Below are 26,123 nucleotides of genomic sequence, written 5' to 3'. Positions count from 1 at the left end.
GGTGAACCTAAACAAATGCCACAGAGCTAGCATATCCAATGGCATATGAAGAACTTCTCCTAACGGCTCAGAATGATCATAAAGAAAATCTCCATTCAGTATATTTGAGTTTTTCCCTTCATGATCAAGATTAACATCTCATTAAGCAGAGATACGCTATAAAGGCTTTAAGACCAATCTTTTAGCGAACTGCAGGAGTCGTGCAGGCCCGTCAACACTTTTAAACTCTGATCGCTGTATATTTTTAAGAGATTTATTATTCAACTTAAGTTTTTTTTCTGATAAGTAGCAAAGAAAACTATAAGAACCAAAATGAGTGCGCGCGTGCATGCGTTGCAAAACCGTTTTTCTTTTTTACAGTACTAAGAACCAAACCGGTTTTTTACAGTACAACTAACTGACTGCACAAATATCGCGTCTTATAATCCATCAAATATTTTCGCTCGCGCGCGATTTGTCTAAACGCCTCACGTGACCAAATATACCCCAGCTAAAACTGGGGAATATCCGAGGATATTCCCCAAGTGATATGCCCCAATTTCAAAAACTTCAAGGAGCGTCAAGTTTACAATTAAAATTAATGTCAAGATGGGGGAACGGTTTGCTTTTGTGACAGAAGGAGAGATAAACCTGATGGTCGATAAAGCAGTATCAGAAAACAACATACGCTCTAACGTTTTTGACGGTAAACTATTCTTAAACGAAATGTTCAAATACTCAAGCTCGTTGCTACATGTTGCGAAAAATATTTGAAGGATAATAACCACAATAGCCTCCATTTGGCTTTAAAAATATGCTCAGATATTTGTCCTTGGACATTATCTGCTCCTCGAAGCTCACAGTTTTCCTCGAGCTTCGCTCTCGGAAAACTGTTCACTTCTCGGAACATATAATGTCTGCGGACAAACATCTCAGCATATTTTTGCGCCAAATGGCGGCTATTGTTTATATATTTGTACTCGTTTCCAGAGTTGGACAATAAAGTGTAAGTACTAACGGATATTTTCAATGTTGTTTTTTCAGGATTTTGTTCTTGCTCAGAGGTTAAACTCCAGTCTTGCCTTCTTCTTGTATGACCTGTTTTCACTGATTGACAGAGGCTTTGTTTTCGAACTTGTCAGACATTACTGTAAAGAGGTATGAAACAAAGCCTTTCAACAATATGTGAACTCTGAACCTCAAACCCTTCCAAAGTCGTAAGTAAATCATCAACTAGTGGAGCATGAAAAGCAGAAACTGACAGTGCGGATCCGTATCTACCAATCACAGGGTGCAAGTGCGACCTTTAAACCCATTCAGGTTAACGTCTTTGTTTTGTCAGTCTTTTTCTGTACTGACTCACTGACGGCAATGAAAAACGGAACCACTGGTTAAGTATTAAACTTCAGGGCTCATGTGTGATAGAAACATGAGGCTCGGCAAAATGCGCATCAAAAAAGTGTAAATTAAATTAAAGATATGGTAAATGCCACACACCAAGATGGAATGAACATTGACTTAGATTTATGTAAAAAACCTTTTAGCATTCCCTTTAATATCATAGTATTCGTGCTGTGGCAATCAGTGTTAAAGAATGTATTCTTATTCAAGTGCAGATCCACATAAATCTATAACAAAAGTACAGTAGTTCCAAGACCTTTGTGTTTTATGAGACCATTTAGAACGAAAAATGCTTCATTTTACTCAAATAATTATCAGTATATATAAAGCTCCACGGTGTAAGGGTCACCAAAAACGGATCATTAAGGATGATGATTCCTAAATCAGAGGCATTGTTGGGCTGTTTTTGACTATGAGAATAAGAAAATCTTAATGGGGGCTACTTAACTCCAAAACGAAAATTTGGAGCTTAATTATCTCTGAAAAATGCATGGTTACCCCTAATTTTCTTTTCGGATTCCAATAACCCTTGCCAAGATCTGCCTTTCCTGTATACAGCTGTAGTTATAAACTGCGCAAAAATTTGTCTTTTTTAGGAGGCATCGCTGTTAAGAAACCCGACTTTCTCGGGCCATCTCGAGATGCGCAGAACGTATGCATAGTAGCAAAAGTAGGCACCACTCTTAATAGAGAGACCTTTTCTGGTCCCGGCTGTGTCTGTAGAACAGGGTTTGGCTGTGCTGTAATCTAAATCAAACTGGTGTATTTTCTTCCCTTTCAGATGCTTTACCAAGGTACCATTGATCCAGAAGCATCGCAACTCAGACTCGAGTTCCTGAGGATTGTTTGTAGTCATGAACATTATGTAACTCTTAATCTGCCTTTCCCATCTCCATTGTACCCATCCCCACCCCCCTCCCCTACAAATTCAGTCTCGTCGATTGGCTCTGCGGCCTCTACGTACACAGTGATCATTGGTAACAGCATGGCGGAGCTGTCTACTGCCTTTAGACAGCAGCACTTCATGGCTGGCTTGGTCTTATCTGAACTGGCTTTGGCTTTGGAAGGAGGGTAAGATTTAACAATCTACTAAGGTAGACCTTTTTGTTCCTAATTTGGAAAATCCAAATATGTAGGATAGTCAATAGTCAATAGTCAATTTCTTGCAATTTATTTCCCAACAGACGCAGAAGACTGTTGCGATTGGTATAATAATTAATATTATTTATAATAATATATAATATAATGGTATGTCATGCCATATAATATAGTACATTGATTGATGAAAAATGAATCCAAAAACGGCTGCAAAACTGGTTTAAACAGTGCCGTTAAAAGCAGTTCTTGAAAGGTTTAATCCCTGGTTAAATGACAACTTTACTTTAATTTCCTGGTATTTTTTCCTGTGTGTCTCCTGACAGTTTTTTGCTGTCAACTTCCAAATGTAGTACCCTACTAGCAGAGCGTTTCTTTTTGACAAGTCTTTTATCGTTTTTCTCTGGAACGCTAAACAAGCCAATTATGCGAAATACCAGAGAAGCGAACTACTTCGTACGTGCTGAAAGAAAGAAAGAAACGCTCTGTTAGCAGGGTACAAATGCAACACATGTAGGAACGTAAACTTCATTCTGGAAATCATTAAATATTCATTTTATGCACTGTTTGCAACTTTTAGAATGAATGGAATGGCATTTAATAAGCTGGTAATACAGTGCATGACAATTCATTGTTTTTATTTTAGGGACATGACTTTGATAAACCAAGCCACAGACACCACAAGAGACCTGATTGCCTGTCACGACTCAGACACTCGTTATGATGATTTGTCGTGTCGTTCTGCTGTGGCTGCACTTTACCTGCCCATAATTGGTTTAGTTGTTGGAGCGTTACAGCAACTGCATGGCTATGGCAGCGAGGAAAACTCCAGCATCACTCCAGATGTGGCAATGGCCATAGCTACTTCCAGCATAACAGGTGTCATGGCGACCGAGGAGAGCAAGGGTGACATGGCTTCACAGGTCTGTAGCTTGATACTACTTGATCACTTGCCTTCTAGAGTAGTTTTCAACTGGTTGTGAAAAGTTATTTTGCATTTATTTTGGTCTTGCTATACCTCGTTCTGTGATTGGTTTAAAAATTCGCGCCACTTTTTCAACCAATGAGAAGTCAAACCAAACCACTCGTGATTTGCTTGCACACGTTTTCCTGCGTTTGGTGCCGTGTGCATGTATTTGCTTCGAGATCTGATTGGTTCGTTCTGTTGTTTATGTCTGCTGAGACTGGTCAGAGTGTTAATGCTGTTTTTGGCTTGACGCCCTTGTTATACCCCATAGGAACCACATAGATTGTTAATATTAATGGATGTTGCTATTGAGTAGGTTCTTATTTTTTACTCAATGTAGGCGCCTTAGGTAAGTTCCCTACCGTACTACGTATAATCCCTTCAAATCAATAACAAATAGCGACTTGACAAAATCCCCTCAACTTCTTTAAGGTACACTAATAATATATATTGTGTAGCTAATTGACAGGGCGCATTGCACAAATTTCAGTGCCTGAAATTAGTAATAAGGATACCATTGTATGTGATTTTCTACGTCTAAACAAGAACTGAAAAGTGTTTGTTGTTTGTATTTAGCGAGGTAATTTAAAGGAAAATCTGTATAAACGATGTGTCCGTATGTCAAGGGTGTGTGTAAGCTAACATTTGGTTTGCAGCCTTCTCGCTGCTCAGGAAGCATGCAGACAGTGCGATGTTAAGAGCAATTTCTGCAACAGTGGAGGAAAAAAAAAGCATTAAACAGCTTTTCTCTTTTGCATATCCCCAGAAGAGTAAACCACAGCAGTTAAGTCTGGAGACTACAAGGAACCTTCTGGTGTGCCTGTTATGGGTGCTGAAGAACGTGGACAGTGAAGTGTTGAAGGATTGGTGGGCAGACCAGCCATCCTCAAGGTCTGTTTAACTAAGGGCTGAGTCAGCTTAAGGCATCCCAAGGCCTGTTTCTTACTTTTGATTACTTCCTGAGTACATTAAATTGCTTGGTAGCTCCCGGTAATTTTTGGGGGTTTTTCCAAGTCTCTCGGCATTATTTCAATCCTGGTGTAGTCTAACCTCCTTTATTCAATCCTTGTCCTTTGCAATTCATCTTGAGACAGTTATTTATTCTGTTGTGAGGTGCTCAGCATGTCTGTAGGTTGGGTGTTCAAGGCATGATTAGAATAACATTACTGAACTGAATTTCACCTTAACTTTAAGGTGATATTTGATGCCTTTTAATTTTTCTTCGGTTACCTATCACAGTCAACTATCGCCTTGGAGACACCTCCTATTACGGATCCCCCGATAATACAGACAGTGGCTAAATCCCCGGCAAGAATAGATTACAGACGTTTGACTGGAATCAATTCCCGCTATTACGGACTCTCACTATTAAGGACACTAAGTCACGGTCCCGAGGGTGTCTGAAATAAAGGGAGTTGACTGTGTAACGTATTGTTAAATTACATCTGCAAATTAATCCACAGAAAACATATTTAAACGGTCTTACTGAGAACACAAGCCATAACACAAATTTAGAGTAGTAATGTGCCCCACACTTAGCCAATAGTTGTTGGGTTTTTTTATCATTGACTTTTTTCGCAATCAAACTAACTTTTAATTTCTGTACTTGACGTTTTGAAGTTTCTCAGTTTTAGTTTTGCGGATCTTGAAATTCTTCGGAAATTTAACCGGTCAATTTTGGACTGTTTGGGTGAGTTCTAAACCCCATGAAAAGTAAATGCGTTGCAGTGGCTTTGATAAACCATTTTCGACAAGACAACATTGAAAACTGGAACAGCGAAATCTAGTTTCATTAAGTCTAAAGCTATCTGTTTTTATCTAGATTGGGCTTGTTACTGGATGTTCTTCGGCTGTGTGTTACTCTGTTTGAGTATGGCGGCAAGATTCAAAAGTCCTCACAGTATCCAACTGCACCAAGGCCAAAAGCACAACAAGAGATGAAAGCCAAACTAGAGGAGATGATGCTTGGAAACAAGGGAGCTGCAAAGGAAATGATGCAGCGTCACAGCAGAGTCATGCTAGGTAATGTATTCCTCTTCTCACTATCCAATAGACCTTTATCAGAATAATTTATCAGTTTTGTGTAGGCCAGGTAACAAAAAGCCGATGACACTGCGAGAAATCATCCAAGATTCATGTCAATAAAATAGCGAAGACGTAGTTCCGTCAATTCATAAACTTGTGCGAAGAACAGCACACACAAAAGTCTGTAAAATTCTCAATCTTGTCTGAAGTATATCTTCACTTTTTTAAGACAAGACTCTCAAAATTGGCCAGCAGTGTCAGTTGAGTTTTGTTAGCTGGCCCGTATCAAAGTTTAAAGTTAATGTGATGAAAAGATTAGTAATATTGTCACCAAGGAGAAATGTGCCCTAGAGCTGTGGACTGTACAGGCATTACGGTCGTCATAGGTATTGGCTCAAAGCAGTCTTTCAGCGTAGTTTTGTATGATGAAGTATGGACTCCCCAAACAAGGGTGCTTCTTGTACGTCTTATGGGTGATTGTGTGCGTTAGCATTTAGTGCCGTAAGTAAGCTGAAAATTTATCGCATTGATTTCAAAATCCCCGCAACCACGCAATGTTTATGTGCTAGCGACACCTCTAAGGAACGAAAATGCGGCCAAGCACAGAGGAACTGCAATTGTGTACACTTACTGATGAAATAATAAAGATTGTTCCTGAATTGGTAACCCTGCCGGTATCTGTTAGGAGTTCCTTTCCAAATTTCCTGTCGGTAGCCTTGACTCTTTACGTTCACGTTCCCTGGGAGATTTAACACTAAGGCATTGATGAACAGAGTAGATACCTGAAATAAAGTATTTCTACCTGATAAACAACCATTACTGTGATAAAAACAGAAAAAGGCCAGTCACCAGGCACAGAATCCAGATTAAGATGGCGTAAAGATCAAACACAATGGAGACAGGCAACTGAACAACAAGACAGGTAGGGTTTGATTCCGACATAAACGGTGCATGTGTGATTATTCTACACAACTCTACATATGCAACAAAAAAGCTCTATTTTAATTTCTGCCCTCGAGTGGTGGGCAAACTAGTATCTCTGGCGATAACTCATCATTTTTCTGTCGTAAATTTTTTCTAAAAATCTTTAAACATAAAGAGGGTAATAACTATGTTGAAATAACGAGATAAAAAAAGATAGGTCACCATGCTCATTTAGGAGGAAATTATTATCTATTAATTGGCTGGGCTTAACATCAAGGAAACTCATCATGTGCGCTCTAAGTGCACACCGATGATGCAGGGAGTTATGCACAGTAAGAATGCATTATAAATATTCTACCCAGCTGTGTGCTGGTTGCTTGTGTGGGCTTGCAAGCTGTGGGTAGACTTTATGTGTTAGTATAAAATTACAATGGACAAGAATAAATATTTTGCGCTTATCTTCACGCTGAATCATGTAACAGTAAACCGGCATGTTAGACTGAACGTGGAGAGATTAAATAAAACAATGTAATACTGACCTAAGTCTGTATTTCCTTTACCTTCTTGGTAGACTTCGTCCCGAGGCAGAGGTGAATGCACAGGTTGAAGGTGCTCTTGCAGCTGAAGTCAACTCAGTTGTTCTTGATTCATTGGAGCACTTGGTCCAGGTGTGTGACTCATGATTACTTGCTGGTGCATTTAGCAAAGTTCACTTTTCCTTTTTTCACATTTTTGTTAACTTTTCACTAGGAGAAAAGCACCATCACCATCATGAACAACTTTTTAGTGTTCACAGTAAAGGTTTTCATCCACAGATTTCAGTAAATGATAGAGGCACATGTACCATGACTCGCTTTATGGATCCATGAATATAGGGATCAGTAAAAACTCCTTTACTGGAGACTACCCTGCTTAATGCCCTTGACAGTTTCTTTGAAGTGGTTCATTGGGGCTGGTTATCCACTGGTTTGGTATGTACTAAAACAAGTATTCACCTCAGTGTCAGTGAATAAGTGATTGTTATTTCATTTTTTTGTGTCCTGTAGACGGTGGCAACATCGGATTCTTTGCGTGTGGTTCTAAGTGGAATTCTCCGAGTGCTGCTACACTGTTTAAACTGCAACCAAAGTGAAAGAGTGCTACAAAACATGTTTGCAACACAGAGATCCATTGTGTACAAGGTAAGCACGAAATGATATATAGTTGACAGATTTATTTACAAAATTACCATATTTATTTATTTATTTATTTATTTATTTATTTATTTATTTATTTATTTATTTATTTATTTATGTACAACAGTCAGTTTATAAACTCATAAACTAATCAGTGGGTCATAATACCATATATCTGGACACCCATTTTTTTAATATTGATGAGGTTGTTATTCATTATCTGGTGAGCTTGTTATCTGAGCCCTCGAACAGAACTAGTTTCCTATCATAAACTTCTCTTTTCTCCCATAAATTTTTGTCTTCCTCCAATGTTCCAGATAAGTGGGTGCCTACTGTATTTTCAATCCCTATTTTCACAGGTTAGGTGATACCGGCCGGCCCTTAAAAATCAGAACATGCGATAACAGCATCTCTTTAATAAAGATCCAAACGTCAAAACAGGTTGTTTCAACTGTGTCACAAGTTACATATTGAATGGATGAATGATTGTGACCTTTATCTAAACACGATAAATGTTACAAAGCTTATGGGGGCCTGTTTATAAAATAGAGGTTAAGGTTAACGCAAAAGCTGTAAGAATAAAAGTTACAGCTTCTGTTTACAATAAAATTGATGTTCAAATACATGTAGATAAAGCTTTAGTTATCATAAAATTATTGAACGGATATGAATTAAAAATAAATAAATTCGCTCTGTCTGAAGTGCGTGGAACATCAAATTTTATCAGCTGTTGAATAGCAGAGTGCTCTATGTTGGTGCATATGTCATTCCAAGGTGTATCACAACTGTTTAAGTGAAATATTTACAGCCAGTGATTGTTCTTTGTAGTTCCCTGAACTGCTGTTTGAAGATGACACAGAGCTCTGTGCAGACTTGTGTTCCAGGCTCCTGAACCACTGCAGCTCGGCCATCAGCAGTATTCGAGCCCAGGCCAGCGCATCTCTTTATCTTCTGATGAGACAGAACTTTGAAATTGGAAATGTAAGTCTGCAGTAAAATTATAAGTGGAAATAAGTATCACCGATTGAATCAAAGCATGCCCTCTCACGCAAAAAAAAAAACAACCTAATGTCGCGATAAGCATTTGAAGTTTCTTCATAAAGTGATCCGAACTTTTGCATTCGTCACTGTCAATGAGAAACGAGTTGGTTTGACAGACATTTCTTCCACTGAGTTTCTTCCAATGTTATTTTGTAGCGTCCGTGTTCTTTAAATAAACTGTATTTATTAAAAAAAAAACAAAAGAGTTTAATTAATTTAAATGCTAAGGTATTTTTCCAAGGTTTAACACAGATTCATATAATTTAGTTGCATAAAACTTAAGGCTGGTTTCCATATGATCGCGGATCGCAGATCGCAGATCGCAATAAGGTCTGCGATCGTCTGCGATCATATGGAAACCAGCCTTTAGATAGAACATGGTTCTATCTTCTGCGATCGTAGGATCGCAGACGATCGCAGACCTTATTGCGATCTGCGATCCGCGATCATATGGAAACCGGCCTTTACTTGAGGGCTCAAGTTTGTGTAAAGAGCTGTTGAACTTTAAATTTTCTGTACTAAAGTTTCCTTTCTTTTTTTTATGTTATTTAGAACTTTGCTCGTGTCAAGATGCAGGTTACAATGTCGCTGTCTACACTTGTTGGAACTTCACACGTTAGTTTGTACTATATCTTGATATCAAATAACTGTCATTACAGTTTTTAGCCGTTAGATGTGCAAACGAGGCAGTTAGATCATTCTACTTTGCTTGAATTACTGTGTGCCTCGTTTGTATTCTTATTTAAACAAAAGAATATTTGACCACAGGCTCAATTGTAGTAGCAGCACTCTGTACTTGTAGAGTTTGGCTCGAGTGACGAGTTGTTGAAACACAAACCGTAGCCTGATGTTTCTCTTGTAATTTAAGGTTGTTTTTTCTTTCAAGTATTATAAACCAGTCTGATTTTATCTTTCTTCCCCCCCCCCCCCCCTCATTTTTTTTCTCTTTCATAATGAACCTGAGACGAAGAAATTAAAATTGAACTAGCTAGTTAAACTGAAAATTTTTGAACCAAAAACAAATTTCACATTTCCGCTGCTGTTCTCGCAAACCTTTAGGGACTGTTTGTAGAAACACTGTTACAACTGAAAAATTACCCCTTGAAAATATACCATATTGTTCGTTATAAGAGATCTAAATTGAGTGATGTTATTTCTTTAGATATCGCAAAATGAAAGAGCAGAGCCTGAGCTGGTTATTTTCGTGGTTTTTGTAATTTTCGTCAGTTATTGTCTGCAAATTATTCAAATCATAAAACCTGCATCACCACGTGCGTTTATACAAACTACAGTGAAGGTTGACTGAATGTTGACTTAATGTTACAGACATTTAGTGAAGAACATCTCCGGCGGTCACTGAAGACGATCATAACTTATGCTGAATCTGATCAGGAGCTGAGAACAAGTACTTTCTCGGATCAGGTACAGAAACAGCATGTGAATGGTTTGCATACAGCTCTAGGCCATTAAACTAGGTTCATGTGACAAACATCTTGCATACTGCTAGGATTTGAAAAACTAAAATTTGAATGTTGGTGAGTGGTATTTGTGAAAGAAATGTGATGTTATGTTTAGGCTTGGTGAATACTGTGACTGGTGAACATACTTTATCAACCTATTAACGTAGTTTAATTGCACTAGCTCACACAAGTCTCCTGTAGCTCAGCGGTAGAGCATCCGAACTAGTAATCGACTACTCGGAAAGGTATAGGGTCGACACCTGTTGCGAGAGTCCCGAGTTGACCTGTGTCAATAACTGATAAAAACATATCTACCAAAATCAAAAGTGCTTTCCAAGTTGCTTAGTTGGTAAGCTGTGACCACTTAATATTTTTGTGTCCATTATTTGGTATTGGCCAGTTGTGTTTCGTTTGGATTCAGTTGTGCAATAATCATCAATCTTGTGTAACGAACGGCATTGTTTTTTTCTTGAATGTGACCCACACAGGTCAGAGAGTTGGTGTTCAACCTGCACATGATTCTGTCAGATACAGTGAAGATGAAGGAATATCAGGAGGTATTGTTTATTTATCGTGTTGCTATTAAAATGAGCTCAAATGACAAGTTTAATTTGCGTTGTATTTCCTTTATCTTGATTACAGAAAAAATGAATGGAATAGAGTTAAATCAAGTTGAATAGAATTAAATTAAATTAAATTAAATTATATAAGGATATTAAGTGGTACTCTTTTTAACTTTTGTATTCATGCAGGATCCAGAAATGTTGATTGATCTGATGTACAGGATTGCCAAAGGGTGGGTATCCTGGGTGTGCAGTATTTAGTCATTATATGCTTCACCCTCCCTACCCCAACCACTCTGGTTTGGAACTCTTATTGAACTTTCCTCAGTTGTTCAAAGAGTGGACATCTTTATCCAGCGGATAAAATGCATTAGTTGGAGTACATTTTCTTCGTTTTTTAGCGACTTATCCGCTTGATAAGCGTACCTTCTCCTTGAGGAACTGGGGTAAGTACTCTCCAGTGGTACTGTTTGTTTTGTTGCACAAGGTAGTTCTAAGTTTTAATCTTACGACAAAATCCTAATGTCTGACCATTGAAAGTAGGTTTTTGAATGCTGCTTTATTTATTTATTTATTTATTTATTTATTTATTTATTTATTTATTGTAATGCTGTACAATTAAGGTCATTCTACAGACGCTTTCCATTTTTGTCATCAGACCTGGTAGGGCTGGCCAGTCTGTTAATAAAATGTGTCATTTGTGAAGGACTGGCTCAAAACATTCTTCAAAATGATACGTTCCAAAATAGCATGCACCGCGTAATTCAAAGGAGTGGCATATAAGCAGCCCCCTCTGTAAACTGACCGGTCTGGCCATCCAGACCTGACAATTGGAAAGCGCCTAAGATTGAGTGTGCTTGCTTTGGATGCAATCTTTAAGAGTGTGAATGAAGGTGAGATGCGCTGCTGTTTTGAGTCGTGATTTTCGAACAATACTTATGTTTTCTAAATGATGTTTATACCTTGCAGATATCAAAACTCGCCAGATTTACGACTCACTTGGCTATACAACATGGCTGCCAAGCATGGCGAGGTACAGTTTTTGCTGAACATTAGCCATAAAGTCAGCAGTGCGCCAGAAACACTAGGATTGATTGGTTCATTATTATTATTATTATTATTATTATTATTATTATTATTATTATTATTATTATTATTATTATTATTATTATTATTATTTATTTTCCGTTATCATCCATTAGGAACTGAAGTTCCTGAATTATAAAGCGACTTAAAGCATTCATACCTCCCCCCACTCCCCTACGATAAAAACAATACTATTTTGGGATCTAATTTGTCTTCAGTAAAAAAGGGCCAAAATGACCTTAAAACGCACCTTAAGGCTAAAATGAGTCCCAAGGTGGGCTTCAACTGGTTTTTGTCAGGTCCAAGTTATGGAACAAAGTTTCTTGTTTAGTAAAAAGAACAGGACAGGAGAGAACAGGTTTAAACAAGTAAGAAGTGCCAATCATGAGACTTCCTCTCCTTCGCCATTGTGAACTGATATGTCAAGACAAGTTTGAAAAATTCAAGATATGAAAACAACATTGTGGGTGAGTCTTGCATGCATTGGTTTTGAGTGACGAGAGTTGATTTGTTGTTGTTTACTCTGTTTGGTAGCTTAATAACCATGTTGAAGCAGCCATGTGTTTGGTTCATACCGCTGGTCTGGTGTCTGAATATCTGAGTATGTTGGAGGACAAACCAGAGCTTCCTATTGGATGTGTCTCATTTGAGAAGATTTCACCGAATGTTTTGGAGGAGAGCGCTATTTCAGATGATGTTGTGTCGCCTGTGAGTATCCGTATAATAATAATAATAATAATTTATTTCTATAGCGCTCATTCCTAAAAGGTCCACAAGCGCTTCACATCAAAATTGCTTTAAAAATTAAAATATAACAAAAATGAATAGAAACTGAAAATCAATTCTCAGTGTTTAAAAACTTTTTCCTAATTAATCTCAACAATAAGCCTTTCTAAAAAGGAAAGTCTTCAGGCTTCTCTTAAAACTACCTACGGAATCGCACATCCTTAGCTCCAGTGGAAGGGCATTCCAATGGTGGGGGCAAATATAGTTCCTTATGTTGTACACATCTCATGCACGCTTTAGGAATGTTCTTTCCACGCAGTTACTCAGGTACATAATGCAATCTTCCACCAATCCAAGAATGATGCTTAGCGTCCTTTGTCTTAACTTAGAAACATTTCTTTCAAATTACTTAACTGGTTTCATCTGTCATTTGCGTTAAACCGATTCCTAAAATTAGCAGCACGAGTACAGAGTATACTTGCAGCTCAGATATCACGCTTAAGGGTGAAAACCTGTGTATTTGATTGCATTTGCCATTAGTGACAATTTGGAATTTGGAGCGGCAAAAGAATATTAAAGTTAAATTTGACTAAACAGGGAAGAGTAGTGTATTGCCTGTTTCAAAGTTCATAAAGGGACTGGGCTCTAGTTTACACATTGTTCAAATTGCGTCATGAAGAAATGAACCCCATCGCCAGAAATATCACATAAAATTTAGTAAGTTTACCAAGTTTCGTTATGTTTTCATTGCGTAGTGACCACTCTCTGACCTGTCAAAGGGCACCCAAATTCTAATTCTGAGGTGGCATCCCCCAAATTCATGCAAACTTTCTTCCCCGTAGTATGCACACTTGTCACTAAAAAATAAGCTTTGCTGTCGCAAATCTTTAAGAGAGCAGTGATAGCAACGCTGATTCCAAAATATCTATATTATTTTGTTTAGACTGACAAGAGAAGTGTTGGGGGGTGGAGGGAAGGTCAAGTCTTTTGGGGTTTGAACAATTTGTGGTGAATTTTTTGGGAAAAAGAATTGGTTAAGGTTTTCATGGTTTCACCTTTTTTGTGCAAAGAGAGTAGGGACTTTTTGGGTTGCGTTCTGGACCATTGAACCTTTTTTGCGTCTAACAATTTGCCCTCATTTACACATCCCCGCCACCAATATACCTGAGTACCCCCATCCCCTCCGAGGGGCCTAGTGTTTTTCCCTAAACCAGAATTACTTACAAAACCTCCTATTTGAGAAACACGGGGAGTGCAATGGTATAAAATAAATTGCTCATGATACTCCATATTTACTGTAGTTCTGTTCAATTTTCCATAGTGTGCTTACCCTCTTTTTGTATAATTTTCTTTTAGGATGAGGAGGGCATTTGTACCGGAAAGTACTTTTGTGAAAATGGTTTGGTGTCCCTTCTGGAAAAGGCTGCTACTACATTTTTCCGTGCTCAGCTGTTTGAGTGTGTAAATGAAGTTTACAAACTGCTGATACCTATACTAGAGGCCAGACGTAACTACAAAAAGCTAACACACGTTCATCAGAAACTTTCAGAAGCCTTCAGTAAGATTATACAAACGGTAAGGGATTCTAATTCATCTGACCTATACCCTCTCCTCTGTAGTGGTCTTCCCCATCCCACCCCACCCCCAGCACACAATTTATACATTTGCGTACCTTTTGTTACAAATGCTGTTTCCCTGTTGATTCCCTCAAATTAGTACTTATCTCATTAACTGACAAAGTATGGTCATGCGAGAATGTTTTGTGAAGGACATGTTCTATGGTTTTAGACCTCCAGTGGAGTTGAATTTGCGTTGGAATGTGTTTGTTTTGCAGATGTTCTGGCTTTACGAAGTGTAAATAGAAAATAAGAACGAGATTGTTACAAAGTTGAAGGAAGTAAAACCTTTTATAGTTCAGCTTGGTATTAAAATATACAACTTTGAGAAAACCATGCTTTTGGATCACAGGTGTATACAAAGAGCATTTGAAGGAGCGTGTCTGGTAACAGAAGCAGTTGCGTTAAATGTGAATGTATGGAATGGTGATATGTGGGAACTAATAGTAATCAGAGTAACTTTATTTTAAAGTCAAAAAAACATAAGGAGTGGTCGCCCAGTCTCCCAAACCGGAGGCTCATGTTAAAATCTCTCGACTAAGAACTATATCTAGATCTATACAACAATCACATTTAATTTTTCCAAAATAGTTCTGTGATCCATTGTTAATATGCTAATGTGTAGAGACTGTAGAGTATAGAAATCAAATCCTCGCATTGAGTTTACATGTTATCTCGATTTGATAAATACTGTTGAATGTGATGCAACTGTTGAAGTTCCTTAGACCACTGTAAGCCAGGAGAGTTTTCCCTCCATGTAAAGTAGTTTCATTTATGTAGACTGTTTTTGTATGACTTCATAGGAAGGAAAGCGCATGTTAGGGACATATTTCAGAGTTGGATTTTACGGATCAAGATTTGGTGACTTGGATGGTGAAGAGTACATTTACAAAGAACCGGCCATCACAAAGCTGCCAGAAATTTCACATCGTTTGCAGGTTTGCTTACGGTCTGTAGCTAGAACTTAAGAAAAAACAAAACAAGAGTCTACCAAAAATACTTTTTGGGGTGACTCAATTGTAAATCCTTAAATTATTCCAAGAAAAACGTAATAGAAAGATTTAGAATTACGTTTGCGCCAAACGGCAAATTGCAGAAATGGCCATGTGAACATGTTTGTCCTATATTTGCCGCCCGCTGTTTCCAGTTTCTCAGTAAAATGGAGTAGTTTGGGTAATCATCAAAGGCCAGAATTATTTTGTACAATTCTAATCTACGTACTCCTTTTCTCAAGAAAACACAAATGCAAATATCACGTTGGCCGTTTGACAACTATTCCCAAGTGTGACTGAAGAGTTGAACACGTGTTTGCCATGAAACAATAGGCCATTTCCGAGTTGCTGTGAACCTCATTATGAAAGCGAGGCTAAGTGCAAAGTTTTTGTTATAAAAATTAGTTGTCATCCATATGAAAACAAAAATAATCAGTTTCACATGAAAAGCTTTTGCACTTAGCCTCCCTTTCATAATGAGGCTCACAGCAACTCGGAAATGGCCTATTCGGCTAGTGGTCAGGGTAAGATTTCAACTTGGGGCATCCAGAATTTAACTAACCGCCAGTCTACTCTGATTCCCTGGCGTTCAGACCTGATGCTTGTATCTCACATATGACAGTCAAACCAATTTAAATTCTCAGATTCTCATTACACATGTGATGTAATTGGTATAACAGCACCTATGCTGTTTAAGATGGTTCTTACTTTTCATTCTGTGTAGGAAGCACCAGTCAAATGCTGCTGTTTGTTTTTGCAACATTTGGAGCACGGTTGGGAATGAAATTGTTCCATTGCCTTTGCGCTTATCCTTGCAACTGTCAATTTTCAACTTTTTGTTTTCAGGCTTTTTACGGAGAAAAGTTTGGACCAGATGTCGTTGAAGTGATAAAAGATTCCAATGCTGTTGAACAGGACAAGCTTGATCCAGATAAAGCGTATATTCAGCTAACATTTGTGGATCCTTACTTCGACGAATATGAACTGAAGGACCGTATTACATACTTTGACAAGAACTTCAACTTAAGTATGTTCTTTTTATTGTGCACTAGGTACTTAACGGGATAGGTTATAGTAGCATAGTTCTAGTGTAGAAATTATGCTAACTTGCTGTTAGGTAATGGAGCGAGTGAACTGAATTTGTACGTTTCTTATGCTGTGGTGAAATATTAATTAAATTTTTGCCTGTGTGCTCAGCCTGTGCTCAATATTCCGCTCTTCTCAACCAATTTTTGTTCAGAGAGCGGCCGGCTGTGTAAAGGCTACTGTGTGATTAACTTACAGTCAATCCCTGCAACATTAGTATGGACGCTTGTAGGTGTTCTCCGGCATGTGAGTTGTGAGAATGCGACATGCGAATTGTAAAAGTCCAACAATTGTCTCCGAACCCACTGCGGATATGGAGAAAGTGAGTGCTACACTGTCGTATCTTCATCAATGTTTAATTTGTTAATTTAAGTCACATAAACTGCATCTTAGTCACGCTTTGGCCAAATTTAATTTGCTTGTTTCCTGTACTCCCTATACTTCCCTTTCGTTACTGTCTAAATTTGATGACAGCTGTGATAAGTTAAAAAATTTACGTTCTGATGAAATGAAATACGTTGTTGTTGTTGTATTGCTAGGGAGGTTCGTGTACGAAACACCATTCACACCAAGCGGTAAGGCGCATGGCGAGTTAGTAACCCAGTACAAGAGAAAGACCATCTTGACAGCTGCCAATTCATTCCCTTATGTCAAGACCCGAGTCAATGTTGTACATCGTGAACAGGTTGGTAGTTGCTAACTTGTTTTTTTTTTTCTAAGAAAGGGGGCGTGCGCCATGGCAAAGAGTAGTGGTTGAAGGTTGGGGGGGGGGGGGGGGGGACTGACTGACGATATTCTGTGGGAATGAGGAATGGGTTCATGACTCCACCGACGAGAATCGTTTTACAGCGAGGCGTAACATTTGTCATCGTGGTTGGATCAGAGCTGTTAACGTTTATCACCCTTTGACATAGTTTGCGTATTAATTTATCAGATGTGTGCTTGTCAGTTTTCTGGCTAAACTGGCTTTTCGTCAGTCTTCTCCGTAACCAACTCAGTCATGCCTCTTCTCCTCTTGTTCTCAAACTTGACTGCTCTATATCGCTTGTTTTATGTTTTGTAGATTGTGCTTAGTCCAATTGAAGTTGCCATTGAAGATATGGAGTTACGAACCAAAGAGCTTCTGAGTGCAATACAACAGGAGCCTCCTGATCCTAAGATGCTACAGATGGTACTACAGGGCTCTATTGGTACTACAGTTAACCAGGTGTGTGTTACTTGTTCACTCTGTAAGGGTGAATTTACTTTTCTTTTTCACCTCAACTTTTATTTACTCATTTACTCAGAAGTTTAGTAGCTCGTTTCGTCGCTCCCACACTCATGCCTAGTACATATTCCTGTAGGCTACTCTTTTCGGAGTCATTATTTTTGTCCCGGCTTCCCAACCGTTACCAGCTTCCTTGATCTTACTATTCGTGGTCGTTCTCCATGGGTACCCGCTCTCCCTCTCATCCTGAGTCCCACTCAGGCCTTCATCTTGCTGACGGTTAATTTACCTTAAATATTTATAGTCTTTGTTCTCCTTAGGTTGCTTTTGAAACTCCATCCCCCCCCCCCCCCCCCCCCGTCTAACATGTCACAGTTGCAATTGCCGATTTGTCTTACATAGCATTTCCCTGTCCTAATAGCACTTCATTGTCAGTACCAATGATGTCCAGCATATTCGCAAGAATTAAGACAATTGGTAACATTTTCATGGTGTCAATTTATAGTCTGGTTGCAATATTTGATTGTGTTTCTCGGCGGCAGGGTCCATTGGAGATAGCTCTGGTGTTTCTTTGTCACAGTCAGGATTCTAGCGAAGAAGGCGAATCTCAGATGTTCACCAGACACCATCACAGACTGAGACTCTGCTTCAAAGAGTTTGTCAAAAGGTTAATATTACTCTACACATAGGCAGTTTGTTGCATAAGGGTCCATGATTTGAGCCAAGTTTATAAACGATAGTTGGGAAGTTATTTCACATTTCCTTAAAGCATATTAATATTATATATGTATATTTAGTTAATTTAAAGTTTTATGGGTATTTTATTGTCGTAGTGCTTAAGTTAACCATATAGTTTCCTAGTTAGACACTAGTCTTGTTTAGTTACGTTTTAAATGTAGACATCTACATACATACTCAGCACACACACACACTGCACATACACTTATTGTTGAAATAAGAAGGGTGTTTCATACACAAATAATAGTTTGCAAGCACGTGTTGAGAATTCCGTTGTGTGGACACCGAAAAACATCAAACGTGGTAACATGTTGACAAACTATTGGCGAGAAATGACAGCTGGTCTCGCGGAATCTCGCTAACTTCTTTTTAGCAATAACGTCATGTTAACAAGATCGCAGTTGTTTGACGAATGAGCGTTTGTCAAACATGTTCTACGCTTAAGAAAAGACATGGAAAAATTACTATTGAACTGGTACCTCCACTTGTTATTGTGCGTACGTTCTGCGCATCACTGGATAGTCTGACAAACTTGAGCTATTTGAGGATGGTTTATGACTTCACTGGGAAAACAGAGCTCAACAAGGGCTAGTGGAGTCCAAAACGAAAATTGGGGTAACTGAGGCTTATTCCGGCTAAACGTTACATATCGCGTGGTTCCCCCCAAATTTCTGTTTTGGGTTCCAATAGCCCTTTGTCGGTTTGTGACTAAGCTTTCCCCGCAATAATACCTTTGAGTAGGAGCTACCGTCCTTAATGAAAGCAGTGCAAACACATATCCAAGTGTATCACCTAATTGCTCTTAATCCAAAATGTTCTCTTAGTGTACTTTTGTTGATCGTTCATTTCAGATGCGGAGATGCACTGCAGAAGAACAAACATCTGATTACTGTTGATCAGCGTGCCTATCAGAAAGAGTTGGAAAGGAATTACACAAAATTAACAGAACAGCTTGAACCTCTCCTGAAGAACAAGTTTGGCACTCTGCGAGGATCCATGAGACAAAAGTGCAGTATTGTTTTCTCCCATTGAAACGGAGACTAAAAAGCAACCTTTATTTGGCACGAAGATATCACATGTATTTGTCCCCGCACATTATCTGTTCCGAGAAGCAAACAGTTTTTCCAAAGCGAAAGAATTACGCAAAAGTTTTAATTTTCAATACCATACATGTATGAGAGCTATTGTATTTATTATACTTCAATATTTTGGCTGAAAGCGCATTGGGTGTACTTTTAGGTATCAGAGTTCTTATTTGTTCAGTGGTTTTCAGTCTTGATGTTTAGATAACGAACCTCTTGAACCACTGCACTAACGTTTTGGAGTTTTCCAGAAACACTTTAGAGGAGTTTGCTCTCCTTGTCTGTTCCAACAGCTTTGTTGCACTGAAGTAACTCTAGCTTTTAAAAACGGGGGAATATCATCTTGTATTGCCAATTTAAGTGGGCGCATATTGCCTCACGTGACGGATTTCAACCAATCGCAGGCAAGCAAAAATATTTCATAGATTTTTATAAGCAGTACTTTCCTGTGATAATGTCCTTCGCCCTACAAAGTGGTTCTGGCCATTCAAACGAGTGCTATTGAGCAGCTGTTTTTTATTTTTCTACAGAGCGGTATGCGCTGCACAATGTGGTTCTAATTTTTAGTTTGGATTCAATTCTGGTCCCCATTGTTCAAAGAGCAGATAACTTTATCCACTGGATAAGTCGCTATCCAGAGGAGCAAACGTACTCCAACCAACGCTTTTGGCAACTTTTACACCCAATCCCATACTTAAATTTGACATATGCTTCTACTCTATTCATAAAGTATAGGACTATTGGGGAAACGTTTACACGCATTTTATCGGCCGGATAGCAACGTATCCAGTGGATAAAATTATCCACTGTTTGAACAACTGGGGCCTGAAGTGTACCCATGAGAGCTATCGAGCAGTACTTCCCTGAACTTGTGCTACTATGACTGTTTATCGAGGAGAAATGTAAGAATTTTTAGTTCTGAGCTTGGCCACAGTTGGGAGTGGTGCCATCTGTGATCAGATGCTCTTTTCGTAGCTATTGCCTTTCTTGATAGTCTGGACAGCGAGCTTAAGAAATAAAGGAGAAAGAAATCTCGAGAGAGAACTCGGGCCTCGTTGAGTGTGTTTTGCTCCTCCAAGTGATTCCTTATCCCTCTAGGCTATCAAGAAAGGGAATGCTAGCAATATTGCGCTCTTTTTTGCGTAGGGTAAATTCCTCCGACGGCCAACTGTCTAGAACACTTGCTTAGCAACGTGCACGTTTTGTGTTGAGATAATTTCAGGCCTATGGTAACTTTTTGTTGTTTTGTTGTTACTGTTTCAGGGAAGGATCTGCTTTATTAAGGAAAATCTCAATGAGTTTCAGTACAGGACACAGTGTAGCTTAAAAAGCGAAGGAAACTATTCTGATCTTACATTTCTGGATTCAAGAATTGTAACGTACTTCTGAAGACTGCGCCAAATCAGGAAAAAAAACCTTGGCCGCCTTGAAACTGAGAGGATTGTGCGTACAGTTCAGCACAGCTTGGAACAGTTTCGTTTTCCAGGAGCAAACGAAGAAAAGGAGAAGCTGTAAGAGCTGACACCGCACTTCCTCTCTCTTATCCATTTTTCACAGGAAGGGAGAATGACTTTAAACAAAATTGCAATTAGTATTTTGGGGTTACAGGGTAGGGTATTAAAATTTACGAACTACTTCACTAGACATAACTATTCGGCTATCCATTCTGAAGCTTTTGTCTTAACGACACTCTAATTTTGCGTTGTTTTTCACGAGACTTAGTTTGGAGAATTTGCTGAAACTTTCTTCAAATTCGTAAACACCTGTCCAAATGCTACTTCTTGTGAGAGAACTGTGTGGTAGCCTTAAAGGGTAAAAAAAGGTACTTCTCTTTCAGCGACCAAATCTTGCGCTGAGACATTTTTTTTGCTCCTTTATTTTTCGTAATAGGACTTTGAGTTATGTAGTTGAGGGCTAATGATGTCAAGTTACTCGAAATCTACTCTCTGTATTAATTTCTTTTTGCCAAAAATTCGATAGTGGTGTTAAAATTCTGTATTATTGAATTGTCCAGGTTTGTAATCAACTGTTCACTTCATAGACTGGAAATACTCTGCAATTGCAGCCGCTTATCCTCGGCTGTATATGCAGGCTAACTGCTAGGAAGACGAATTAGAATGTAGTGTTTGTGACAAGTTTGATAGAAGAAAATTCAAACGATGGTTTGAAAAGTTTAATCAGTAACTAAAAATTATTCAGTATTGCAGACGTAGCCATTGTAGTTTCAGCCGTAGGTGTTTTTGATACGCTATGGAAACTGAGGCCACTTTGTTCAAAATGGTGAAATGTTTGGTGGTTTTGCAAACCCTGCATCAGAAAGTTCCCACAAACAAATTTTAACAACAAATGTATGCTTCCTTACGACTTTAAACCCAGAAAATAAGGCTGTTAATGAAAAGAAAATGCTCCTTCTCTTAAACATGCTGCAGGGAAAGGATCTCACTTTTTTTACCACTCACCACAAGATACAAATGTGACAACTATTACAGTAAATATTCGGTGAATTACCTGCATGGTTTACACATTCATCGTTTAGCAATTAAGTTTGTAATTTTTTATCTTCGTCCAGTTTTGACAACAATGAATTAGCAGACAATTTATCATTAAGTGCACATAGTGGTCATGTTCATGGTGGCCAACAGATTAGAATCTGGCAAATTTATTTTATTTCGGTTTATTGTAAGTACGTAAGGAAACACCTGGAGATTTTGTTCCTGCCTTTATGTGCAAAGGATAAGATCTCATTTCTTTGCGATCAATAAATGTAATTTACATTTCGAATGAAGGATCACAAACGTTTTGTATTCATTTACAGGGTGTCCCAAAAGTTCGTTCCTCTATTTTAAATGGTTATATCTCAAGAACGCAGCTTTATTTCTATACACAATTGAAACAAAGCAATTATATTTCAACTAAGTACAAGTCTTCCAAATTTAATATCCTGAGTGCCACCACCCCCTTATTTTTTATCACAAACCCTGCGTGGCATTGAATGCGATAAATCGCGCAGCGTAGATGGCTTGATGTTCTTCCAGGCTTGTCTCAGGCGTCTTTTTAGGTGATCCATGTTCTTAGGAGAAGGGTCCTTGTAGACTTCGCTATCCATGATGCTCCAAAGGTTCTCTACAGGGTTAAGATCTGGCGAATTGGCTGGCCATTCTGTCTTAGCGACTAAATTCGGCAGGTTTTTACCACACCATGCTTGGGTAGCCTTTGCCGTGTGGGCTGGTGCTCTGTCCTGTACCAGCGTCATCTGCTTGTTAGAGCTGAACAGTTTTCGCTTGTCTACAGCTTCTGTTGTACTTCTGCGTCATCGCAGAGGCTTTACTTCTTTCTTAAGGATGTTTTCGATGTAATAATCGACTGTTACAGTTCTCCCTTGGGGTACAAAATGAAGAGCAGTCAAGCCACGTCCGGTAATTCCACCCCAGATCATAAATGTTGAGCTGTTCTTAACTTGGTAAGCTGGCGGTACTTTGTCCTCTTGTGAGCCCCATACGATGTCATTTTTGGGGTTTGGAAGTTGAACGAGGTAATTAGGGCATTCATCTGAATATAGGAAATCCTCCCAATCTTCTGCAGTGACCTGTTTAAACGCCTTTGCGAAATTCAGACGCGCGGTTCTTAAAAGTTACTCAAGAGTATGAACTGCTCATGCTCATGCGTTACTCAAGAGTAATAACTGCTCATGCTCATGCATCACTCAAGAGTAATAACTTCTCATGCTCATGCGTTACTCAAGAGTGATAACTGCTCTTGGTCATGCGTTACTCAAGAGTGATAACTCCTCATGCTAATGCGTTACTCAAGAGTAATAACTTCTCATGCTCATGCGTAACTCAAGAGTAATAACTTCTCATGCTCATGCATTACTCAAGAGTGATAACTGCTCATGCTAATGCGTTACTCAAGAGTAATAACTGCTCATGCTCATGCGCTACTCTAGAGTAATAACTGCTCACGCTAATGCGTAACTCAAGAGTAATAACTTCTCATGCTCATGCGTTACTCAAGAGTGATAACTGCTCATGCTAATGCATTACTCAAGAGTAAACTTCTCATGCTCATGCGTTTCTCAAGAGTAATAACTTCTCATGCTCATGCGTTACTCAAGAGTAAAAACTGCTCATGCTCATGCGTTACTCAAGAGTAATAACTGCTCATGCTCATGCGTTACTCAAGAGTAATAACTTTTCATGCTCATGCGTTACTCAAGAGTAATAACTTCTCATGCTCATGCGTTACTCAAGAGTAATAACTGCTCATGCTAATGCGTTACTTAAGAGAAAAAACTGCTCATGCTCATGCGTTACTCAAGAGTAATAACTGCTCATGCTAATGCGTTACTCAAGAGTAATAACTTCTCATGCTCATGCGTTACTCAAGAGTAATAACTGCTCATGATCAAGCGCTACTAAAGAGTAAGAACTGCTCATGCTCATGCGTTACTCGAAAGTAAAAACTGCTCATGCTCATGCGTTACTCAAGAGTAAGAACTGCTCATGCTCATGCGTTGCTCAAGAGTAAGAACTGCTCATGGTCATGCGTTACTCAAAAGAAAGAACTGCTCATGCTCATGCGTTGCTCAAGAGAAAGAACTGCTCATGCTCATGCGTTACTCAAGAGTAAGAACTGCTCATGCTCATGCGTTGTTCAAGAGTAAGAACTGCTCATGCTCATGCGTTACTCAAGAGTAAAACCTGCTCATGCTCATGCGTTGCTCAAGAGTAAGAACTGCTCATGCTCATGCGTTACTCAAGAGTAAGAACTGCTCGTGCTCATGCGTTACTCAAGAGTAAGAACTGCTCATGCTCATGCGTTGCTCAAGAGTAAGAACTGCTCATGCTCATGCGTTACTCAAGAGTAAAAACTGCTCATGCTCATGCGTTGCTCAAGAGTAAGAACTGCTCATGCTAATGCGTTACTTAAGAGTAAGAACTGCTCTTGGTCATGCGTTACTCTAGAGTAAAAACTCCTCATGCTCATGCGTTGCTCAAGAGAAAGAACTGCTCATGCTCATGTGTTACTCAAGAGTAAGAACTGCTCATGCTAATGTGTTACTTAAGAGAAAGAACTGCATATGCTCATGCGTTACTCTAGAGTTATAATTGCTCATGCTCATGCGTTACTCAAGAGTAATAACTGCTCCTGCTCATACGTTAATCTAGAGTAATAACTGCTCATGCTAATGAGTTACTTAAGAGAAAGAACTGCATATGCTCATGCGTTACTGTAGTGTTATAATTGCTCATACTCATGCGCTACTCAAGAGTAAGAACTGATCATGCTCATACGTTACTCAAGAGTAAGAACTGCTCATGCTCATGCGCTACTCTAGAGTAAGAACTGCTCATAAAAATAAGCTACTCAAGTATAAGAACTGCTCATGCTACTGCGCTACTCAAGAGTAAGAACTGCTCATGCTAATGCGTTACTCAAGAGAAAAAACTGCTCATGATTATGCGTTACTCTAGAGTAATAACTTCTCGTGCTCATGCGTTACTCAAGAGCAATAACTGCTCGTGCTAATGCGTTACTCCAGAGAAAAAACTGCTCATGCTTTTGCGTTACTCTAGAGTAATGACCCGGGGGGGGGAGGGTACTCCTCGGAATTCTTGGTGGGGGTGTGCCGCCCGGGTCTTCAAATCCCGACCCTATTTCAGACCTAAAAATGCCATTTCCCACACCCGTTTTCAGACCTGACCTCTGAAATTCATACCCGTTTTCAGACCTGATAATTATGCATCAGTGCCGAACGGAAGTTGACGCAAGGAGTGAAAGTAAGCTGGAATGACATAGTTTATCTATTTCTTTTTCTCGCTATCAGTTAGTCGTTCCAGTTACGTACTGAGAAGAAAAATATGTTTGTAAGCTTTCGTAAATGTTCCCCGCCCCAAAAACCCGACCCGATTTCAGACCGTAATTGTCAAAATCTACACCCGTTTTCAGACCAAAACGGCTCAAAAACCATACCCTTCGGGGCGGCACATACCTATATACCTTATATAGGGGAGTACCCCCCCGAGGAGTAATGACTTCTCATGCTCATGTGTTACGCAAGAGTAAGAACTGCTCGTGCTAATGCGTTACTTAAGAGTAAAAACTGCTCATGCTTATGCGTTACTAAAGAGAAAAAACTGGTGATGCTCATGCGTTACTCAAGAGTAATAACTGCTCATGCTAATGCGTTACTCAAGAGTAATAACTGCTGATGCTCATGCGTTACTAAAGAGTAATAACTGCTCATGCTAATGAGTTACTCAAGAGTAATAACTTCTCATGCTCATGCGTTACTCAAGAGTAATAACTTCTCATGCTCATGCGTTACTCAAGAGTAATAACTTCTCATGCTCATGCGTTACTCAAGAGTAATAACTGCTCATGCTAATGCGTTACTTAAGAGAAAGAACTGCTCATGCTCATGCGTTACTCAAGAGTAATAACTGCTCATGCTAATGCGTTCCTCAAGAGAAAAAACTGCTGATGCTTATGCGTTACTCTAGAGTAAGAACTGCCCATGCTCATGCGTTACTCAAGAGTAAGAGCTGCTCATGCTTATGCGTTGCTCAAGAGTAAGAACTGCTCATGCTCATGCGCTACTCAAGAGTAAACACTGCTCATGCCAATGCGTTACTTAAGAGAAAGAACTGCTCATGCTCATGCGTTACTTAAGAGAAAGAACTGCATATGTTCATGCGTTACTCTAGAGTTATAATTGCTCATGCTCATGTGTTACTCAAGAGTAATAACTAATCATGCTAATGCGTTACTTAAGAGAAAGAACTGCATATGCGTTACTGTAGAGTAGTAACTGCTCATGCTCATGCGTGACTTAAGAGTAATAACTGCTCATGCATGTTTAATTTTGGGGCTCACGGAGCCCCAAAATTAAACATTGCACATTTTCAGCGTCACGCAGGATTTCCGTCATATCCTGCACGTAATGCTTTTTGAGTGTTT

General features: G+C 39.1%; 1 protein-coding gene across 2 annotated transcripts in view; it reads left to right on the top strand.

Moving 5' to 3' along the window:
* LOC146474290 (dedicator of cytokinesis protein 7-like) overlaps positions 1 to 21,948 on the top strand; it is a 50,553-nt gene extending 28,605 nt beyond the window's left edge. The window contains exons 26-48 of one of the 2 annotated variants that reach the window (XM_085117179.1): positions 1,024 to 1,137; positions 2,162 to 2,451; positions 3,122 to 3,398; positions 4,212 to 4,333; positions 5,265 to 5,464; positions 6,302 to 6,389; positions 6,963 to 7,059; positions 7,438 to 7,572; positions 8,395 to 8,547; positions 9,160 to 9,222; positions 9,934 to 10,029; positions 10,556 to 10,624; positions 10,820 to 10,863; positions 11,600 to 11,663; positions 12,251 to 12,424; positions 13,799 to 14,017; positions 14,862 to 14,996; positions 15,897 to 16,077; positions 16,676 to 16,821; positions 17,200 to 17,343; positions 17,886 to 18,010; positions 18,933 to 19,088; positions 20,427 to 21,948. In XM_085117179.1, the coding sequence (XP_084973305.1) occupies positions 1,024 to 1,137; positions 2,162 to 2,451; positions 3,122 to 3,398; positions 4,212 to 4,333; positions 5,265 to 5,464; positions 6,302 to 6,389; positions 6,963 to 7,059; positions 7,438 to 7,572; positions 8,395 to 8,547; positions 9,160 to 9,222; positions 9,934 to 10,029; positions 10,556 to 10,624; positions 10,820 to 10,863; positions 11,600 to 11,663; positions 12,251 to 12,424; positions 13,799 to 14,017; positions 14,862 to 14,996; positions 15,897 to 16,077; positions 16,676 to 16,821; positions 17,200 to 17,343; positions 17,886 to 18,010; positions 18,933 to 19,088; positions 20,427 to 20,490 (3,156 nt within the window). In that variant the 3' untranslated portion in view covers positions 20,491 to 21,948. Of the gene's footprint in view, positions 1 to 1,023; positions 1,138 to 2,161; positions 2,452 to 3,121; positions 3,399 to 4,208; positions 4,334 to 5,264; positions 5,465 to 6,301; positions 6,390 to 6,962; positions 7,060 to 7,437; positions 7,573 to 8,394; positions 8,548 to 9,159; positions 9,223 to 9,933; positions 10,030 to 10,555; positions 10,625 to 10,819; positions 10,864 to 11,599; positions 11,664 to 12,250; positions 12,425 to 13,798; positions 14,018 to 14,861; positions 14,997 to 15,896; positions 16,078 to 16,675; positions 16,822 to 17,199; positions 17,344 to 17,885; positions 18,011 to 18,932; positions 19,089 to 20,426 lie in introns of both variants that reach the window. The other variant, XM_085117178.1, reaches the window with a different exon arrangement.
* Positions 21,949 to 26,123: the final 4,175 nt, after the last annotated feature.

Source organism: Pavona decussata, unplaced genomic scaffold, assembly GCF_977016875.1.
Source record: "Pavona decussata unplaced genomic scaffold, jaPavDecu1.1 SCAFFOLD_90, whole genome shotgun sequence".
NCBI lineage: Eukaryota > Metazoa > Cnidaria > Anthozoa > Scleractinia > Agariciidae > Pavona > Pavona decussata.
The sequence above is the reverse complement of the archived record's forward strand: the minus strand, read 5'-3'. Positions and strand labels throughout refer to the sequence as shown.